This window comes from Glossina fuscipes, unplaced genomic scaffold (genome assembly GCF_014805625.2).
Source record: "Glossina fuscipes isolate IAEA_lab_2018 unplaced genomic scaffold, Yale_Gfus_2 90, whole genome shotgun sequence".
Taxonomy (NCBI): domain Eukaryota; kingdom Metazoa; phylum Arthropoda; class Insecta; order Diptera; family Glossinidae; genus Glossina; species Glossina fuscipes.
The window spans coordinates 1,264,599-1,286,402 of record NW_023998444.1 but is presented as its reverse complement, the minus strand read 5'-3'; the positions used below and the strand labels follow the sequence as shown (position 1 = coordinate 1,286,402).

Here is a 21,804-nt window from a genome sequence, read left to right as displayed (position 1 = left end):
GATTGAAGCCTGACAATAGGTGTATTCAAAGTACACAAAGTATAACATAAACCAGAGAAACGAGGTCCTTCTCAAGGTACCTAATTCCATGCAAAGGACTACATTTCTTCTATAGACCGGATTTTATCAGCATCAGAAGAGGTTCTCATAGTGCTAAAGTGAGCACGATAGAAGAGCTATCTTGGTATGCATACATAGAACAGGTGCCTTTTTTCTTGCGAGTGTGGCCGGAACAGTTGTGAACAATGACGGAATAATGACGAGAGAAGGATGTTCAGAGCACACTGTTCTCTTTTGCCAATACTATGAGAGAAAAGAGCTTAAAGCAGACACGCTTTGAGCAAAAAGAAAGTGGAAAGTAGAGAAAGAGGGGATAAGATACAGTGTACACAAGAGCTGGTATTAGGAAATATAAGGAGAAAAACGACATTATTCGAAACATAAGCCTACCCGCAGCTTTCGAACAAATCGTGTTCGGTGGGAAGGGGAGAGTGGTAAACACGTGACTGAAACTTATGTCTTTGGTCAATTTTTCGTATGGAATTATCCCTCAATTCCACAGCGGAAAAAATCTTTATCCCCCAGTCACATATGATCTCATCAGACACGTCATCTCATGATCCCAGGGTTGCATTTATAGATTTAATTGATAATATTAATTAAATATAAAAATTATAAGCCCTTTGCTTTCCCAATTTATTTTTACTGACAAGCAACTCCTTGATTAACAATTTCAAGTAACATAACTTCGACCATATCCATGTTGACATAGCAAATGATCTAAGAAATGCAATCTCGACACATAGTCGACATAGGAACGCAAATGTGAATGTAAACAAGGAAAGTGATGAATGGAAATCTTGTCACAGAGACATCTTAAATGGAATGAACATTACTAGACCAGTTTCTTGCTTATGTAGCGAGCGTGAGAGATCACATAAAACTTGACTTTGTTCTTCTGTTACTGTACTTAATGCAGACTACGCATAATGGATAATATTTGCGGAGAACTGTGTTACGTCTTCTAAAGGAAAGCTTATTTTTCGCTCACTTCAGAACTTCAGAATATTATTAAGCTATACCTGCTCTAAATTTCGGGCCATAAGTGGCTGTTTGCTTTGCCAAATTATATCCTTGAAGGTATAATGAAAAAATGATTGCTTTTATAAAGCAATGATTGCATGTGTTTCCAGGAAAAAAAGAAAAAAATAGGAGAATAAATAAATAAATGAAATATTTTTACCGGTTATTTGGGGGTATCTGGGTATCAAGTGGAAGCGTACACAAGGAAGCGTAAATTGAAAGGTATATAATTTCATTATTACTATACGTAATGTTGCCACTTGTTGTTCTCTCGTTGTGGTTAATGACTTTTAATGGATGAGTGCCTTCAACAGCAGCAAATATTGAAAACACAATTGAAGAAAAACAAATGATGGTTTTAGGTAGGTATTGCTCTGCTATGCATGCATGTGAGTTGATATGTGCTTGATGCCCTTAGCTACAATTTGAAAATTGAAGCCTCTACCTACCTACTGTATGGCATACATGCACACATATGTGTACAAGTACATGTGTATATATATGTATAGTATAAAGGGTTAAGTTTTTGTGTTATGATGAATTGTTGTAAAAAATAAAAATTGTTTTATTTTTGTTTTTGTTTTTTTTTTTTTTTTTTGTTAAAATCAGTCAATTGCAAAGAATTCTGATAAAAAAAAAAGAAGAAGATAAATGCTGTAGCAACAATAATAAGGTCGCGGAAATTATTCACCGTAACCAATGCCAATTAATAGGATTTTCTAGTTGTGTTAACCTTTTCAAAATTTCGTTTTATAGTTTGTTTTTGTTTTTCTTCTTTTTTTTTTCTTATTTTTTGCAAAAAAACTAAAGAAAAAGACTTTCTCTCTACACTGGTAAAAAAAAAAAAGACAAATTCACAATAAATTTAGAAATAAAAACAACTAACCGACAACTGCATAAAACAGCTTGAAACACTCTTACTTTACTAAAAGACGCCAACAACAGCAATAACAACAAGTGATAACAAGTACACGAACAGAAAAACCAGTTAAACGGTCTGTAAAGGAAGTCAAAATTATTCAGAGACAGACCGAAAAGTTAAAAAGAGAAAAAGTAAAAGAAATAAACAAAAAAAAAAAAAACAGAAAAATACAAGAAAATTCCTTTAATTTCAAACTCGCTTTGCAAGCGGGTAGGAAAGAGAGAGAAATATTGTACAAAAAGTATTGCGATATCTGATTATGTTGTTGGCATAAATACCAAAAATTAAACAAAATTAAGAAAGCGCTCAAGTAATTAATTATTTTTAAATAAACTTTTTTTTTATTTCTCGTTTCTCTCCATAAAGATACACGTTTTGTTATACCCTACATCAATTGTGATACAGGGACATATGAAAAGTTTGTGAAGTTGTATACAATACCTAGAAGAATCTCAGATAGGCCCACATATTTCTATAATAATTAAAGCGTTATCCGTCCCTCTGTCCGACATTTATCCATTCCTTAATACTTACTCGGCATTCGTTCGTCTACTTTATCGTTCATCTTTGCTGCTTCTCTTTCTCTTCTTCTGACCATCTGCTGTGGTGTGTCTGAATATGCACTTGTCTGCACGTCCATCTGTGTATTTATCTATTCCCCCACCAATTTGTTATCTTCTCAAGTGTTTATCTTTTCGTCCATCTCACTATCCATTGATCAGTTTATCATTTTATTTGCTATTTTCGTGTTTGTCTTTCTGTCTACCATTTCTCTTTCTTTACCCTACACCACTTGTGATACAAGGTGTGTGTAACAACTAGAAGAACATGAAATGGACTCAACTTTTATTATACCAAGTGTGATTCTAAATCGATCTCAATTTGTTTGTCTATGTGTCGGTCTATCGGTCTATCCGTTTTGTTTGCTTGCTTTGCTCAGCCTAGATGTCGCAAATTTTTAACATATTTTGATGAAATTCGCTATATTGGTGTCTTTTGATCTAAAAACAAACGCTTCGACGCTTTCGACTTCTACCCGACCCATATAACGGGTAATTTGTAAAAGTCGTTATGTGAATTAGTATAGGGCGGTGTATGTTATTTAATGGTGAATGCTTTTACTTGAATTTACATAGTCGAAAAAAGTATTAAACCACAACTTGAAGTTGTTATTAATTGTTTTCAAAGATTATTTATATGAGCTCGAATTGAATAAAATTGAGTAAATGATTTGCATAAAAAGTTGTCTAAGAAATATTAAGCCTTTGACTGGCAAAATTAACGATATATTTGTTACATGGTTTGAAAAATGTTAAACCTAACCTAGACCTGTTATTACTTAGGTTTAAATGTTATATATGTTAGCCTGAATTGAGTAAATGAGTTGTACGAGAAGTTGTGTAAAAAGTATTAACCATTTAAAGATCAAAATTAAGAATACATTGACCTCAACTAAATAAAGCGTTATTACTAAGATTTATAAATGTTTGTATTAATCTTGGATGGCTTTTGCATGGTATGACATACGCATCTTTTCATTTATATCATTCATATATATCACAAATCCCCTCGATTCACTAAATATTATCGCGGTAAAGCTTTTTTGAAAGTCTGCTAAAGGAAGAGTTATTGGTTAACCTTTTCCTTGGCGTAAGAAAAATGTCTTTCAAAATTCTAATTTCTTTCATCTCGGGTAGGGTGTATAGTGTAAAATAAAAATCGTGAGCATGAACCATTTCAATATAACTGAATTTGTACAATTGGAAGTATAAATTAGTTCGATCTATTCTTTCATTCGAAAGTGAGTATCTGTTATGCCGGACTTTTTTCAAAGGTTTTAACACGCATTAGTAATTGAGATTAGGCGATAAATTATGTGATCAATAAGTCCCGGGAACATTTAAATATATTTTTCCAACAAAGTTGCTATTAACTTTTTTGTAGAAAGCAGTGCATGGCCGCCAACATGCAGTTCAGTTCTCCATATATTTATCGTCAGAAGAAAAGAGCTTTAGACATCATCGCCGAAGTTTGCTGTATTAACTTTTTTGTTCTATTGTCGCTTGATAGTTGATTTCCGGGCGAATGACAAAAGCCACTGGGTGCTTTTTTTTTCCTTTATTTTCAAACTGATCGGTCACTTCTGAAGATAATCTCTCTATGTGCATAAATACGATGATGGTCAGGGAAAAACAAATAGGAAGAGATGTATATGCTGGGCGGTATACGCCCGGTACCTAACTGTTATGCCTCTGCTGGTCGAGTATACATTGCTCCCTGTGGCTACAGGCCAATCGTCAAGTATAACATACCTCATCGCTTACTGAGCCTTGACTTGACACCCCACTAGGCAAGGCGGTAGGTCAGTAAGTTCTTTAGCATAGGAATACGATGTTTATGAGGATAAACTTTGTACAACCCATTTAACGTTAATACAAAGTGAAATGAGACAGAAACGAAAACATGTCTGCATTCATTGTTTTCCTATAATATTTTAACGCATTATAAATGCACATCTAGGTAGACACACGCATCTATTACTCGTTAAAGAAATGAAGTTATTTTACGCTTCACTGCACACCTTCGCTGTTAATAAAAAATAAAATATAATCAAATGATATTTCAACACGCGAAATATATGTTTGTTTTTATGTAACAATATGCATATATGTATATATATATATATATATATATATATGTATACACTATTTATTTCTTTTATTTACGATAGGTATGTAGTTTTGTGTTTAATCACAAACATTACATCAGAAATCAACATGTGATCGATATATGTGGAAAACATATAAAAGTGGAAGAGTGAGTTATACAATGTCTACGTTTTCTGAGAAATTTTTTTTTCTTTTCTTTTTTTTTGCCTTTTCTTATATAAGTTTTGAAAGATTTTTAATATGATATAAAAAGTAGGTCGTGATGTATGGAATTTTTGCAATTTTTATCATATCGATCGCACTAATCGCACATATGAAATTTATTAAATATTTGTGACGTATAGAAAATCGCTGAGAAGGCCATATAAACAGAAACCTCGATTAGCATTAATAGTGCAATCGATTTGCACGTCCATACGTTTTTTTGAATGCAATCGTAATTGCGTTCGCAAATTTTCACTTAAAGAATCATACACAGGCCTTTTCTTCGCCTTACTGTCTACTGCTAGGCAATCTGACAATACTTTGATTCCTCCACATTGTTATAATATTGTATGTATCTTGTCAAATCAAACTGTAATTATTAATAGGCATAACGCTTACCGGTAGGGCACGCGTTTCGCAATGTACGGCCTTTCGCCAGTTTTCTCTTCTTTCGCTCTCTTTTCCTCCGTATAGGGCCACATCCTGGTTGGTAGATTGGTCATTGGTCAAGAAGGACATAATATTCGGCTTTTTAGCTAACTCATTTAAACTTGGTCCATCCATGCTTTTGGTAATTTCAAGACATCTACTTGTAAAAAGTGGCCCTATCAGAGCTCAATGGCTAGAACGATACTGTAGCATGAGTAAGTAGAGCATTGTGGCGAACATCTACCTATAATTTAGTTGATATTATTACATTGATAAGTCTGAATAGCAAATGCGATTCTTCTTTATTAGAATGTAATTTTCCCCTCTTCTCCAAAATGAAAAGGGACTCCTAAACTTTATCTTATGCATAAGAGACCAAGATAGAACGGCCCAGAACTTATTCAATTAGTAAAGCTGACGACAATTGACTGACATCTTCAGACAAATGCATCCTTGTACTGATCGCTTCATGTCTCCCTCTTTACCTCTTCCTCTATCTCTCTTGCTCTCCTCTTTCTCTCTCTATCTTTATAGTGAATTTCATTTAAATATGAACTTGATTATTACTCTACCGTAAGGAAAATTGGTATTCAAACTTTATTGAGTTCCAAAGCACGCACATTCCTTAATCCGAGTTAATACTTTGAAAGAATATAGGTCAACGCAAAGACGTCGATTGTGAAGCTACTGCTCGAAATGTTGAATGAAGTATCATATTCAACTTTTCACCTGCAGCAGAGATATCAAACTTGCGGATAGTTTCCAAGCAGTTTTAAGATAATGGGTTAATTCCAGGACAAGAAAATTCGATGCTGCACAAATTGATCTCAAGAGAATAAGAATAAGGTCTCTATTGTGCCTCTTCCAAGAACATTGAAGAAATATTCTTTTTTCGTCGCTTTGTAAGTATCGCCGGAAAGTGAATACGTGACTATAACAACCAGGTTGGAAAGGTTTTATTACACGCTCGTCGTTCCTAATTCTGGATTGCAATTAAACATCATCCAATATGAAGCTATGTATATAAAAAAATCAGTAAAATTGATATGAGCTCCTGGAGTGAATACGATAACCCATATAACTGGGAGTTGCTATGTAGTTCGAACGAAAGCTCATATGGCTAATCACTCAAAGCATGTTCCCTAAAAGTATAGCAGAATGACGCTCGGAAAGAAGTGGAGAAAGCCAAAGTGATATACAGCGAATGGCCGCAGCCTAGTGGCCGTGCGCCCCAATCGATAAGTTTTATGGTTATGACTGTAGCCACGACCAAGTATGGTCAAACAGCACTGATATTGAAACCCGCAAACACTAACTTGGTAATCGTGATTCCCACTTTCTCGGCTATGCGTTGGGAAGTACTGCCTTAGCTGTTATGCCTTTTAGATATTATCAATTCCAAGGAGAAACTGCTAAATCGTTTGAATAGTGAATAGGAAGTCCTTAGCTCATGAACTCTCTAAGATGCATAGCCTGGCGAATTCTTGGGTCTTTCCGGAAGCATCAAGAAATAGATGGTTCTTCCAAGATTATATATGTTTTCTAAAAAGTAGGAAAGAAGAATATACCGATGAATGGTTCTGCGAACTATATGTGCTTTTATATATGGCCGTAAGCCATAACACAACAACAAAGAGAGATCCATTCAGTAAAAGATATTCGACTTGAAGTGAATTTTATAATGGCGGAATCCATGACGGCTAGCGTACGGCATTCGATTGCGAAGTAAAACGAAGATCCTTCCGCTTTACCTCTGTTCGCGTCCTTCTGCTTGGCACTAATAGTGACGTCACTATTTCCCTAGTATCGTCAAGCTCGACGTGAACATATGCACTAACAAAACCCTGCAATCCCTTCCTTATTGCAAGCTGATGAGACTTATAATATTTCAAGGTCATTTCAATTCAAACTATATAAACTGTTTTTGGCCCTTATTCAAATCACTTATGATAAGTAAATTTATTGATGTAAAAAAAAAGGAAAAAAAATAACACAAAATATTAAGCAATTATTGGAAAACTTAATTAAAAATGCGTACAAGGCAAACAATTTTAAATAAACAACGACATTTATATCTGTCCTTTTAAACTTTGCACGATTACCAAATTGTTGGCGAAGCATACGAAAATTTGCGAAAATACTTAATAACTGAAAATCATTCATTTATTTACCAAGAGTAAATAACTCATGAAATGACCTTAACATGAAAAAGTTTATTCAGAGAGGCACGAAAAAAAAGCAAAAAAAAAAAAAAAACAAAACAAAAAATTAAAATAAAAAAAAAAAAATTTTAAAAATTATTAAAAAAATTTAAAAAAAAAAAAAAAAAAAAAAAAATCTAAGATCATAGTCTTACACAAAATTGCACTCAGGGTAAACCAGTGCTGTCAATAATAGAGAAACGAATATTAACAGCAATTAAGTTAAATGCATTCAAAAATAAATATTAAAAAGAGAACAAATATGCTTACATAACAAAAACGTTAATGTTAAAGTTAATATTATTGTATGGAATAAAAAAAAAATAATTTTTTTTTTTTTTAAGAAGACTGCTACGATTATATAGAGCCCTCACGACATACATCCATTAACCCACGTTTTAGTTAATGTTTTCATAAAGGATTTTTAAAGCTTAGTATTAGTGGTGTGTTCTTATCATCAAAGGTGTCATCAGCTCCGCATTTAGTTCGAAATTTTATCAAAAATCCTGGCTTTTTACACAGATTTTAACAAAATCCCGGAATGATAATCTAAAGTTACAGCTAATATACCTAACATTTACTATATACTATATACATATATAAACATATATATAGTAAATATGTACCAGCTGGAGAATAGATGCGTGTGTGTCAAAAGTAAACGGAAGCGAGCCGTTACCAAAATCCAATGTATTAGTAATTTCTTCACTAACTTTCTTACTCTGACTGTTCGTTTGTCCATATGTCCGTTTGCTCAACTGTGTAGTATCTGGGGCGATCGGTGGGTCTCGTTCGGAAAAATAAAGATATCAACTTTAAATTTAGCAAAAATATTTGCAAGCGGACGCGTTCATAGTGTAAGAAAAAATGAGAAACCGTTTGCTTTTTGTGCTCTTTACTCGTTACTTATAAACTACATATGCAACTTAAGTGTGAAATAAATAAATGGATGGAAAGTGGAACCAGAAGAAAAGTCGGATAGACATATGCACGTACAGGGAAGTGATTATTATGGGTAGAAAGGAAAGGGAAAGAAAAACCAAAAAGATGAATGGAAAGGTGAAGGGTTACATGAATAAGCGCCGAGTAAAGAGTAAACAGCAGACAGATAAAAGCAGAGGGATAGACGAACAAACGAAAGGAAGGACGGACAAGTCATTAAAATAGCGAAAATAGAGAAGAACAGTTTGACTGACAGATAGACGGAGAAAAAGAGAACCTGATGGAAAGATGAAAAGAAGAATACGCGGAAAAACGATCGAAGCAGTTATATTCATTTAGATTCTCTAGGTTATCAATAACAGCATTGAAAAACTCGTTACAACTTTGCATAATGATGACGGTACCTACGAGTTGAATTGTGACTAGTCGCGCTGTATAGTTCATATACTCATAAGTAGACGCAATCGTTTGTCATGCAAAGATTTACAAAAAGCCGTAATTTTCTTTAAATATCCATTGCATCTAAGAAAGAAACACCTTTCAAGCGAGACATTCAAATAAATCGATTTAATGGCATAGAATTTCCTGTCACTATGAACGCCAGATACTAAAATTTACTCTTTTTTTTTTCTATTCTTTTGATCAAGTAATAGAGAAAACCGCAATCATTGTTGAAAGAAACTTTGAAAATATCTGCAAGTTTGTTGCTTAAGTCTTTCGGGGTTTAGCTGTACTTGGGGAAAACTAGAAGAGTAAATGAAATGTAAAATAATAATTTAATGATTTGAAAATGGAAAGAGTCATAAACACACACAGTCTTCAACTGTCAGTCTCTTTGTTACGAGGGCTTATTGTATACGATAGCGGAATATTAAGGAGAACAAAAAAAAAAGAAAACAAACGCATGCACTTTTATGCTTTAATAAACCATAAAATTGAGAATAAGAATGAGTGAAAAGAAAAACAAATAAAAAAGCATTGATATAAAATGCACATAAAAAGGCATTAAAATGCAAACTAAAGGAAACTGAAACGCTATCAACCGCTACAAGGAATAATCAAATATTTCAGTTGCGTTATAAGAAAACCGAAAAAAAACTTTAAATATTTTATTAATTTAGGGGATTAGCGTTAATGTTAGTTGATAGGTTCGCTTAGTTGACTTTCTTACCCTCTCTGTTTCTCTTTCTCGCTCTCTCTCCTTCTCTGTCCGTCCCTCTCTCTTTCTGTTGAATGAATTTAATTCACATTTTGCGGAGAGCGACTTACCTACCCAGCATACTCAGCGTACGGCATCTGTTTGAAATTTTACCACGAACTACTAACAAAAGTTGGCACCAGCAACATTCGTTACACTGGTTTGGTTAAAGTTTTATGCGCATTTCTGCTATTGCAGCTTGAAGTCATATTAGCTTCTTCATTCTGCTTGTGACGTATATCCAAGACCATATAAAATATTCTCCTTTACAAGTTCGTTTTTATTGTTATTTGTTCGCCATCCATCATACGCTATCTATTTAATAGTCAAGCGGACATCTGTCCATGCGTCCCTATGTCTATCTTTTTATTTGCGCAGACTGTATACAAACTGCTAGCTCGTCTATCGCCATCTGACTCGTCGCCCATTCCTTCTTGTACTCAAGGTGGATCTCCATGCGTCGAATTATGTTAGCAGTTATGTAATTAGGCGCACGCTGTTTGTTGATTTTTTTTTCTTTCAATTGTTTTCATTTCGTTTCTTCATCTCTATGCTCTTTCGGTTATCCGTCCGTTTATTCTGCTTTAAATTTACGATTCAAATTATTTGTCCGTCCTTCAATTTATTCAAGCTGTTCATCTGTTCGTGTACCTCTCATTTCTTGTTCATTTCTTTGCATGTATATGTTCATGTAAGTGTCTTCGCGCCTATGCACCTAATCGACTATTTCTTCTAATGCATTAGTTTGTTGTTCAGTCAGCCTTCATTCATATTCGCCAACATTTACTGTTTACCCTGTTGTTTGCAATTCATGTATACCATCGCAAAAAAGTCCGGCTTTCCTCCATTTTCACTGCACACTCAACGAACTGCCTCTCCAGGCTTTTTTTCATATCCTACAACGAAGTGCTTGTCCTTCTATCCGTCTCATCCCTCGTAGATTGTTACGTTTAGTCACTCAATTGTTATTAATGCGTCCCTACGCCCACGAAAACCATTTTCGATTCTTCTGCATCACCCCTTCTCTTTTACACGGATCTGGAACGATCCGTTCATCGATCCACACGTTCCTCCGTCCTTTTCTTATTCACGCGCTCATATTCTTAGTGCTGCCCGTCAAATTAAGAGTTTCTCATTTAATCCTCTGTTCAACCGCCCATCGCCCAAGAGTTTGTGCTTTCAATCGTTCACTTTTCAGCCCATTTTCCATGCCTCTAATTTCTCGTTCGTCCAGTTAGGGTTACCTTTTGCGTTCCTTCACTTTTTGGTCTATTTATCGCCCGCTTTTTCTTCATTCATCTGCTTGTACACGAATTCATCTTTCTCCCTTCGGCGGCTGTCTTTTCTCTGGTTAATCTATTGAATTGCTTTTAGTTTAAGTACCACTGCCTAGCTATGTTTTCTTTTCGTTCGTCCATCTGTTTGTCGTTCTTTAAGTAGCGAAACGTCTGACAGAGTTCGTAAACTAAAAGACGGGAGTGATTGGCCGATAAATATATTCGCAAGCATCAAATAATTTAAAATATGTTTCTAAAAAAATTGTTTTCAGATTCATTCATTAATTGATTTATTTATTCACGAACCACAATACCCACATGTATAAGAGATACAGACCGAACTGTCTGGCCACACAAAGAAAGATTGTATATATATACATATATATTGTATATATATACATATATATTGTATATATATACATATATATATATATATATATATATAAAAACCCATCGGCAGATAATGATATGAAATTGAGTATCAATGTTAAGCGTTGAACATAATGATTGCATTTGCATCACGCGTCGTGTCACAATATCGTACTTATGTGTAGTTTAGCATATAGCTTGCATTCCAAGGTGTGAGCAAAAGTCATATAAAAGAAATATATCGCATGATAGATGAGAGAAAGGCATCAATTGTGTTCAGTGCTTTGTGCGGACCAATCGATCAACCGGGCGACGAATTGCGATTTCAATGCATATATAACGGACAAGTAGAGGACATCAGTAATTCGCTTTAAATGAAAATTTTCTTGCTTTTTCTCTTCACTTTACTGTTGCGCACACTCGTAGTTAGTTGTTTGTGTTTTTTTTTTTGTTTCTTAGCTTTTGTTTAGCGTTTTCTTGGTGTTATTTAGATCTTATATAATGCTGCATATGTATGAAGTCTGCCTTTTTCTCCTATAGCTATTATTATACACCAAGCAAAAAAAAAAAAAACCAAAAACACAACATCTTTGTGTGCTTGCTTTATGTGCATTAGGGTGACTGACATGAACCTTGAACGCTAAACGGACTACAAATGCATAGCTTGTCTCATTCTCTTCTTCTTCTTCTTCTACTTTTCCATTTATGATCCATAATTATTTAAGCGGGAGTAGGGTAACGTTAGCCATGGCTTAAATAAAATTTCTATATCTTTTCTTTTACCTTAAAAGTTATACCGACATTAACAACAAATATGTTAAGCAATTTGTTCTGTTTTTATTACGACTTTTCAACCACTACCAGCAAGCTTCTAAGCAAATGTATAACAGAATTGTAATAATAAAAAGGAATTTTTTATATATATTTTTTTTCTCTTCCAGACATAAGTGTATGATGTATGACATTAGTGATGTAAAAACCGCCCTATGGGCATGTGATTGACTATAAAAGGCACGACTTAGAAATGCTAAGCAAAAGAATACTTGACAATAACTTAATTAAAAGTTAGCAGAAAAGAAAGAAGAAGAAAATAACATTGTTCTAAGTGTAAAATAATTAAAGCATAATAAACTATTAAAAAACAAGGAGGAACATTATAGTCGTGCAACGTTGGCGATTACTTACTCTAGACCATTTCGCCTATTACAATTATTCGCTTGCTTTGTACACATTATTTTCATGAAAGCCCGCATTTTGCAAGTTTAGGTCCAAATAATATAGTCCTATATGGTCCAAAATCTCTACCGTCCATTTTTTCGCTTCAACACTCCTATAAATTAATTTTCATCAGAAAAATAAAATTAAGCAACTTTCCAAAGGGCTTAGTACTCATAACATATCTTATATGAAGAGGGGCCAAAAAAATAGACTCATCCGGTTAAAATAAGGTTCAATTAGTTTTTTGATTTGGTTACTATTATGAGCAAATTTTCATCACAAAAAATTAGGCTTTTTTGGCATACAAGAGTTTACGTTTGATGAGAATCCTTATATGAGGTGGTACCCAAAAAATAGACCTACATGGTTCAACTTCGGTAAGGTCTTTGTCACTTTATTATTGTGAATAATTTCCACCATGGAATATTAAAAAGTCCACCTTTTTACCGTATAAAGATTAAGTTTCCGTTGGTGCGATTATATGATAAGGAGAGGTTAAAAAAATTGCCACAGCCGGTCCAAAGCTTTCCCACCAATTTAGAATGCCCAAATAGTATTACTTGGCCACAACTGGCGAGAAAATTTGAAAATTGCAATTTTTTTCCATATAACGATCACTCAGAATAGGGCGTTATATGTGCAGTGGTCGAACCATTTCAATAGCGTTCGTTCTTGGGTCGAAACACGTCACTCTACCAAATTTCATGAAAATATCTCAAAAATTGCGACCTGTAGCTTGAACGCAAATTTAGATGGACATACAGACAGACATGCCTAGATCAATTCAGATTATGATTCTGAATCGATGTGTATAATAAAAGGTGAGTCTCTCTTAAACCAATCTCCGTGTTACATATGCCATCGCTAACTTAATAACCACTGTAGTATAAGTGCTGTAATGCTGTGTTCTGATCAACTTTCATGGTAACTCTGCTAAAATAATGGAATTACAGGATAAAAATTACTTGTAGACCTAATCTACCGTTCAAGTTTGTCACCAAAATTACATCATAACTGCTTAAGAAATGATGCTGAAGTGAAGATGCCTTCACTGTTCTGCGTCGTATATAATGGACATAAGGTATCTTTCTTACTTACCTTCTTTTTAAACTTTATGTTAAAGGCTAGGCATTGCTTTGCTGTTAAGCCTTCAGAAAGATTTGTTTGTTTAGATTTCCTTATAAAATGGAGACTAGAGTCTACTGACATTAGCAAATTTTGCGAAAAAGGTTTTGCGATAAAATGCGTTTTTTTCTTTCTTTTTTTATTAATATGACTAATCTTTCCCCTATACCTATACATATAAACATGGTGATAATCAGAAGGATGTAGATAGAGAGAGATGGGATGGGAGTGAAGGTTGGGAATCGTGGTTATTAAGTGTTATGCAAACGCCAGTCCTGTCAGAGTATGGCCTACCGCGCTGGCCGCATTTGCTTTTGTCGCATACTTTCTCGCACTAAAATTTCGACTTGTATACTTTATGATTATTAAATATGAACTCTTGGAATCCATCTTAAGGAAAACAGCAACCAAAAAAAACAACAAAAAATTAATAAGCCTTCCCGACCAACACATTCACTTGAGTTAATTTGGAAATGTTTCTTTTACTTTGTCGTATTAGCCTCACTGCCTTTCACTGCCTCTTTTTGGCTTTTACTTATATATATGTGTATATATATATATATACATTTTTTTTTTTTTTTAATGAATTCTTATTAAATATTTGATTACTCAACCATTGGTGAAAAATCGCAAATCTACCGTTATTATATTACCATATATGGTCAACGCACAAATAAGTAACAAATTAATAAACGTTCGGTCAATAAAAATGCTGTTAATAATTGACACTAAGTTTTTTTGCTGTATGTCATTTATGTAACATGTATGTAATATATAAATATGTATATATAAATAAATTAATATATAAACACGTATATATATACATATGTATATATACGTACAAATATTTATATATAAATAAATTATTATATACATATATATATATATACATATATATGCAGTGTACGTGTAGGTATACATATATATAAATATATACAAAACCGTGCAAAGTACATATAAAATAATATATAAATAACATAAAGTATTATAGCAAAAAGAGATCGTAAGAATTATTTGATTATAAAAAAATTAAGAAAACTTTAAAAATCTTCAAGCGATTCTTTGTTACGCTTCTTTTACGAGCACTTTTTAAGGAAATATTGAATAATCTAAAATACATTGTGAGTCGTCGCCTCACAAACTTTATACATTTATTATTTGTTTACTATAATGTATTGTGAGGGCTTAGATTACCCGAACCTGCGACTGGGGTAGGAACCTGCGGTCCAGGTCATCGATCACAAGAAAATTTATATTTTGGTTCTTTATAATATTCTTCACTTTATTGTTTAATATTTCACTCACGGTTCACAATCCTACCGCAATCGTATTTTCTAGCTTTTCTAGCCTAGTCTGCTCGCTCTCGGCCTTCGCGACTGGCTCCTCTTCTAAAGCCCAAACTTAACTCCCTTAAGCTTAACTACTTACTTGCTAATCTAATTTCTCTTTGCTTATCTCGACTTACACTCTAGCTGACTCCTAACCTAGCTTTCTTATCCTACTCACTTTCTAGCTTACTCCACTTCTCTTAGCCTAACTTAGTTTACTCTTAGTTTATCGTAGCCTATTCTTAGTCTATCAGAGCGCTCTTACGCTACTTAATCTCTAACTTACTCTAGCGCTCTCCCCCACCTGGGACGGAGAAACTGTGAGGCGAAAACGAGTTCCGACTTTGGCTCCTCACAGTATATATATATTTTTTAATTTAATATTTATTAGACTTCGATTCTTAAAAATATATATTCCGCTTTAATCACTAAGAGTTTGTGCGGATGTGTGACACATCACTTTCGGAGACTTTCCTTGCAAAACAAAAGTATTTGCTTATGTGTTTTGGTTTTCAGACCAATTACAATGATCGCACGAATTGCACTGCAAGGGGAAAACCTTGAGATTCCTCGATACTCGCGTATACAGATAGTATATGTACTCCGATTATATATTTTTTTATACCCTCTCTACATATGGTCCAAAGATATATTAAGATAGTGCAGATGGATGTACGCAACACACACACACAGGGACTTGAGGCAAACCTATCTGATTTAGAATCACTTTTTCAGTTGGATCTAAGCTTGTCTGTCCGTCTGCCTGTCTTGTTTTTCTTTCTTGTGTTCAACTTTCAAGCCGCACTTTTTGAGTTATATTAATGAAGCAGAATGAAGTATGAAAGAACTCTGTGTTCGCATTGGGACTTGTTTGCACATACCAGTAAATTTTCGGTTGTTAATTTGCTGAATAACAGAAGAAGAAGAAGAATGATGTATGTAGTTATAAGCTAAAGAAAGAAGACACGCATTCTTACTTCGAGGAAGACATAGCAGCACTAATTTTCATCTTCAATATAGAGAAATCTGCGGCGGAGACTAACTGAATGAGACTGCGGCTAGTTCAAAAAGGCCTCGCGAGTGCTTTCAACTGTTCAAAAGCAGTGAAATTGATACATTTGAACATGTTCTTTATTTGATGGGATAAGCTTAGTATAGGGTATTGTAAGCTGCTAAAACCATCCATGGAAAGACGAACGGCCGCAACTCATCAAGAGGTAAGATGAAGGGATTTTTTATCATAACAGCGCCTAAGCTTCCCTCCATGACGCAACGATGGAAACGCGGCCATATTCTGCAGACATTGTCCCTTACAACTGGCACCTGTTTCGATCAATGGCACATGAGCTGACCGACTAGAATCTTGGCTCAAGAAGTCAAAAATTGGATTAATACGTAGCTGATCTCAAAAGTTGAGCAACTTTAGGGAAAATTTTTATATATTGTCATGTACTAGGCAGCAGTCAAGTTTTTTTTTTTTTCAACCTTGATATGCTTTAATTGTTTAACAACATTTACTCACTTATTTGTAATTCAATTATGTCGAATAATATAAAATTTATGCTTTTACACAACAATATAATCGGTGCTTTTTACGCCGTCAAAATGTCATCAATTATTAGGCCATAAAAACGAAAAAAAAAAAATGATAATAAAAATGAAAATAAAATGAAAGGTCAAAGCGTTTTTTTTTTTTTGTTTATTGCACTCATAAAATAAAGTTTATTTAATTTTTCTTTATTTTTTCATATATACATATATATATACATATATAAAAGGCTAATATACATATATAAAAGTCTAACCAAGAATTTCCGTTAAATTAAAAAATAAAAAAGAAATTCTTTTTAAACGCATCCGTCTTGGCTTTCACAACATAGTTCGGTTCGGTTCTCACATATAATCAAAGCTTGCTATAGAGAATATATATTCTTTTATTCGTGTAATGATAAAAACGTGTTTAGCTTTAAAATGATTGTATGCTAAATAGATATTATGAAGATATGCATATGTACATATACATATGTAGTTATGTCAGTATGAATACATCTGGCAATATGTATAGAATTTATAATAAATTACTTTTAAAAATGGAAAACATAGATAAATCCTTGAGTTTCGATTATTGTTAAACGAGGAAAATATAAGACTCGAGTAGAAAATTATGTTTAAAATGCGCTTTGCCTTACGACGCCACAATGGTAGTAAGTATAACGTATACATTAATAAACTGCATACGTTCGAATGTAAGATTAACGAATCTTTGGCAAAATATTCACTCTTGGATGTTGGATAATGGGCTTCACATTAACCTAAGCAAGACTGAGACCTCATTTCTAAACTCTCCTCCAGTGGGGTTCTTCAACTTGGTTATTAAAATATCGAGGTATTCTATTAATGCAATGCCTTAGGGTAAACTTTGATTGTAAATGCAATTTTTACCTGAACCTTGATGGTATTCCTGGAGAAAGTTCTCTTACCTTACGAATCCAAATCTCTTGCTTCCTCCTATATGACTAAATACTCAGTGCATGGTGTTGAGGGCAACGAAAGGGCTGACTGTCTAGCCAACAGGGAAGCTCGAGAGACCATGCCCGGTCCTGAACTTTTCTGTGGCGTAGCAAGAAGCCATATTTACAGGCTGGTATCGCAATAGGCACAGGAAAAATCGGATTGCCTTTGAAAGCAATTTGCAGGACAAGGGCAGGCAAAAAGATTCAAAAAATGGCACATAAACCACTGGAATAAAAATAAGAAGAAGCAATCTACATTTGGTCACGGGCCTCTACGCCAGTCATGATACCCTCAGTTGCCATCTGAGAAATGTGGATGTATCCGTTACCGATTCATGCAGGTTCTACGGAGGGACAAGGAAACGTCCCATTATATTCTATGTGAAAGTGAGGTTATCTGCAGAATCGCATACCATATGTTTGGCGAACATTTTACAACATGGGACACGGTATTGTGTTCCGATTCAAGAAAGGTGGCGAGATTTATAAAAATCCTAAAATTTGAAGGCTAGGGGCATGGGCGACTACAACAGATCTTCTACGTCACTGTACGGATTGCCCACGCAATTAATAGTAACAACAGTAGTTAGCAGATGAACCCTATTCGTGCAATACTGTCACAGTTGAAAAGAAGTAAGGAAAGAGACAAAGATAAAGAAGTGATAGCCGCTGCTTAATAGACGTTCACCTTATCGATAAGTCCAATACTAATGCTTTCATTGACTGAGCAACCAATATAACTAGGATTCCACTTTGAGATTTGAACTCGCGAACACTGACTTGGCCACCGCAATTCTTACTTCACTGTTCATGTGGATCCTCTGTAAATGGCTCCAATTAACTATTCACATGAATAATATGCAGAGGAGTATGAGGAATATGCACAAAAGAAACAAAAAGCTTGTCGTATTGAAACCTTTGTCCATATAACTTGGATGGGCTTCACCTAAGCTTTCTTTTGCTAACCCACCTCTACAAAATCATTCGATCGCTATCGTCCAACCTTTTAACGGATTACGGCAACGTTTACAGTGTTGAAGATCAAATAGGAACCCTCTCAAATTAATACCACACCATTTAATGATATTTGATATAATATTTTATTGCCTGTGTAGCTTGGTATTGGAATACGTGACGATTGAGTTTGAAATTCTTTGAAGATTCCTTGAATATGTTTAGCAGAAATGGACGGCAATCTTAACCTTGCAAATATCACTCAATGCTGGCAAGAAATCATTACTAGAGACTTTATGGAGAATATTGATTGCGTCAAGGGCTCTTTAATCGAATTATACATATACTTACGTTATAACCTATCTCTGGTGCTTGATAATTGAACACTTTATGGCTTTGTACACTGATCTATGACTTTATAATTGCAATAATAATAATAAATAGAAACAATGTTTTTTTAGAATCTTTTTACACGATTTCGTCTTATTTACCACGGTTGGAAACATGGTTTTTTTTTTTTTTTTTTTTTCTTGATATTAATTATTGCCATTGATCATAATTTGTTTATGAAGATTGTTTTTTTTTTTTTTCTAACCATCGTTTCTTTGCTATAAATTTTTGTAATAAAATAAAAAGACTTAAGCAAAAAACTTGCTTAAGGTAGAAATGAAAGATATTTTTCTTAATTAAAGTTTTTTTATATTGCATTGCATCTATTCTATGTTTAATTTCAGTAGACTTGAATGCTTATATTGCTACAACGATGGCAACATTATCAACAAATCCTTTATCCACAATATCGCCGAAGCTTATGGAGACCACAATACTACCAATAACGGCATTAGCGGAAGAATCATCATTATCAAGTAATGCGAAAACAGCATCTACAACAACGGAAAATAGTAAATTAATAGAAACCACCACCCATGAAACGAATAAATCGATAACCATGACAACAACAACAGCACCAGCCGTAGTAACAACAACATCAAATTCTAGAAATGATACGAAAGAAGAAAAATCCATTATTAATGAAATAGAAAAAGAACAAATATTGACTATAGTAACAACAACAACACCAGCAGCAGCAAGCAAAGAGAATTTCATAACAACTATGCCATCGGTAAACGAACACGAAAACAACAGCAACAACAATAGTAATAACAATAACTATAATGAACATCAACAGCAACAACAACAGCATTTACACAAAGAAGAAAACTTTATACAAAAGATTGGTGAGGAGACTACCGTGAAAGGTGAAGAAGAAATGGAAAAGACAACCGAACTTATTATAAATACTACGATCAATGATGTTTACGCCGATGAAGATGAAGAGAAATATGTGAAAACGTTATCAAGTACGGAACATTATCGCGAACCCGAAGAGCAAATAAATCAAATTTCAGTTGATTTGGAAGATGATGTTAAAGATTTAAATAATTTCCGACACCCGATTACATTAATAACTGCTACCCAGACTGAGGATAATAATAAACAAAGGAAAAAACATGATCCGAATAAATTATTAATAAAATCGGAATTAGAACATGAAGATCCTTATCATGCTCATATCTTATCGGAAAATCATGATCGTTTAGCCGAACATGAAGAAGAAAATTATACCATAACGTCAAAGCCGGAGAAAGCAATTGTTTCAGTTATTGGGGAAAATTTCAACAACAACAATAACAACTATACAACTCCAAAATATTTTATTAAATCGGCAACGGATGAGATTAAAATAAGCGCTGAGAATGAAGCGACCATTAAACCTTTTATCAATCAATGGCATCATCAGCAAAACGATAGCAATAGCGAAGCGAGAGCTAGAGCAATAAATGTTCATCACAATGCATCTACCGATATGGATGCGAAAATAAACTCGAGCACATCATCAGCATCGGCATCATCGACGACCAGTCCCATAATAAATATTGTTGAAGGACATAATCAGCATAATGATAATGACGATCAGTTATATAATATGCCCAGTCATAGCGATAATACGAAACCGATGAATGATATTTATCCGGCTTATGTATTTAATGGCGAGGGCCGGTCAGTGCATTCATCCATATCCGCTGAAGATGATTTACCTCAGCATAATTATCATTATAATTTTGTGACAACCGAACGTAATCATCATCATCATCATTATCATCCGCAACAGCATTTAAATCATTTTCATGATTATGCGCAAAAAAATTCTGCATTAAGTGATGTCAGTATGGAAGACGAGAGTCAAGAGGATTACAAAATACGTAATCAACAGCAGCAGCAGCAGCAGCAGCAGCAGCAGCAGGAACAACAACAACAACAGCAACAACAACATCAACAACATCATTCAAAAGACTTTGTGGTCAATGAAAGTTCATCATCAAATGATTTTAATACCAATACAAATGCAACATCAACATCGTCTATAGCCACGATTTCAAATGCAACCATGGCAGCAACAACGACAACAACAACGATAACAACAACGACAACAAACTCGCCTTTAGTACAAATGAAAATAACTGAAATAACTGCAGCCGGTGATACTATACATCGTGAGTGTATAGAAGATGGTAACAGTTACAAGGTAAGTATGCATAGACATACACATATACACACTCATATGCTTTTACATATTCATGACCTTTTCACATAGTTGACGTTGGTAATAACCCTGAATATATTACCGCTAGTGGTTTTATTGTTGTTTGATTGTCGTACATGATATACCGTAAACAGAGAAAATAAGGAGAGAAAAAAAAAGGAAAAAAAGTGTTAAGAAAAATTATAGAAACATAAAATTAATTATCGAAAGCCGGAAAAAAAAAGATTGAAAAGATTTGCGTCTACTGTGTAAAGAAATTTATTATAACATTATTTTTTTTTTTATTTTTTTTATTTTTTTCCTTTTACTTCTTTTCAATAAAATAGAAATTCAAAGCTATTTAATGTTAAATAGCCGCTGAAAAGATTTTACGATTGCGACAGAGAGTCCAGTCAGTCAGCATTGCAAACAGTGCTGGTTAAAACTTTCTATACTTTTTATATATATATTTAGTTATGCTTTGCACGCACATTACTTATGCATGAATCACTGAAAACTTTACCATAAGAGCATTTATGGTCATTAATGCATACACGTACGAATGCGGTAAAATGATTTCATAATGCATTTGCTTGAATGAACTGACCTTCCCTTTCAAAGCAAAAACCAAAAAAAAAAAAAAAAAAACCAATAACAAAGTTGTGAATAGTCCGTTTAAAGAAATACTTTTGAATGTTTTAACATTGATTGAACTTACTTGGCCTTCGTCAGAAGTTAAGAAATTGATTTTTGCCTCTTAAATTGTGTTAAAAGTACGCGGTAACGGC

At 34.0% G+C, this 21,804-nt stretch overlaps 1 protein-coding gene across 5 annotated transcripts in view; it reads left to right on the top strand.

The window, feature by feature from the left end:
- Positions 1–21,804, top strand: part of LOC119638535 (putative epidermal cell surface receptor) — a 55,637-nt gene that overhangs the window by 15,305 nt on the left and 18,528 nt on the right. For 4 of the 5 annotated variants that reach the window (XM_038035403.1, XM_038035400.1, XM_038035402.1 and 1 more), the window contains exon 3: positions 19,167–21,019. In XM_038035403.1, the coding sequence (XP_037891331.1) occupies positions 19,167–21,019 (1,853 nt within the window). The remainder of the gene's footprint in view (positions 1–19,166; positions 21,020–21,804) is intronic. The other variant, XM_038035401.1, reaches the window with a different exon arrangement.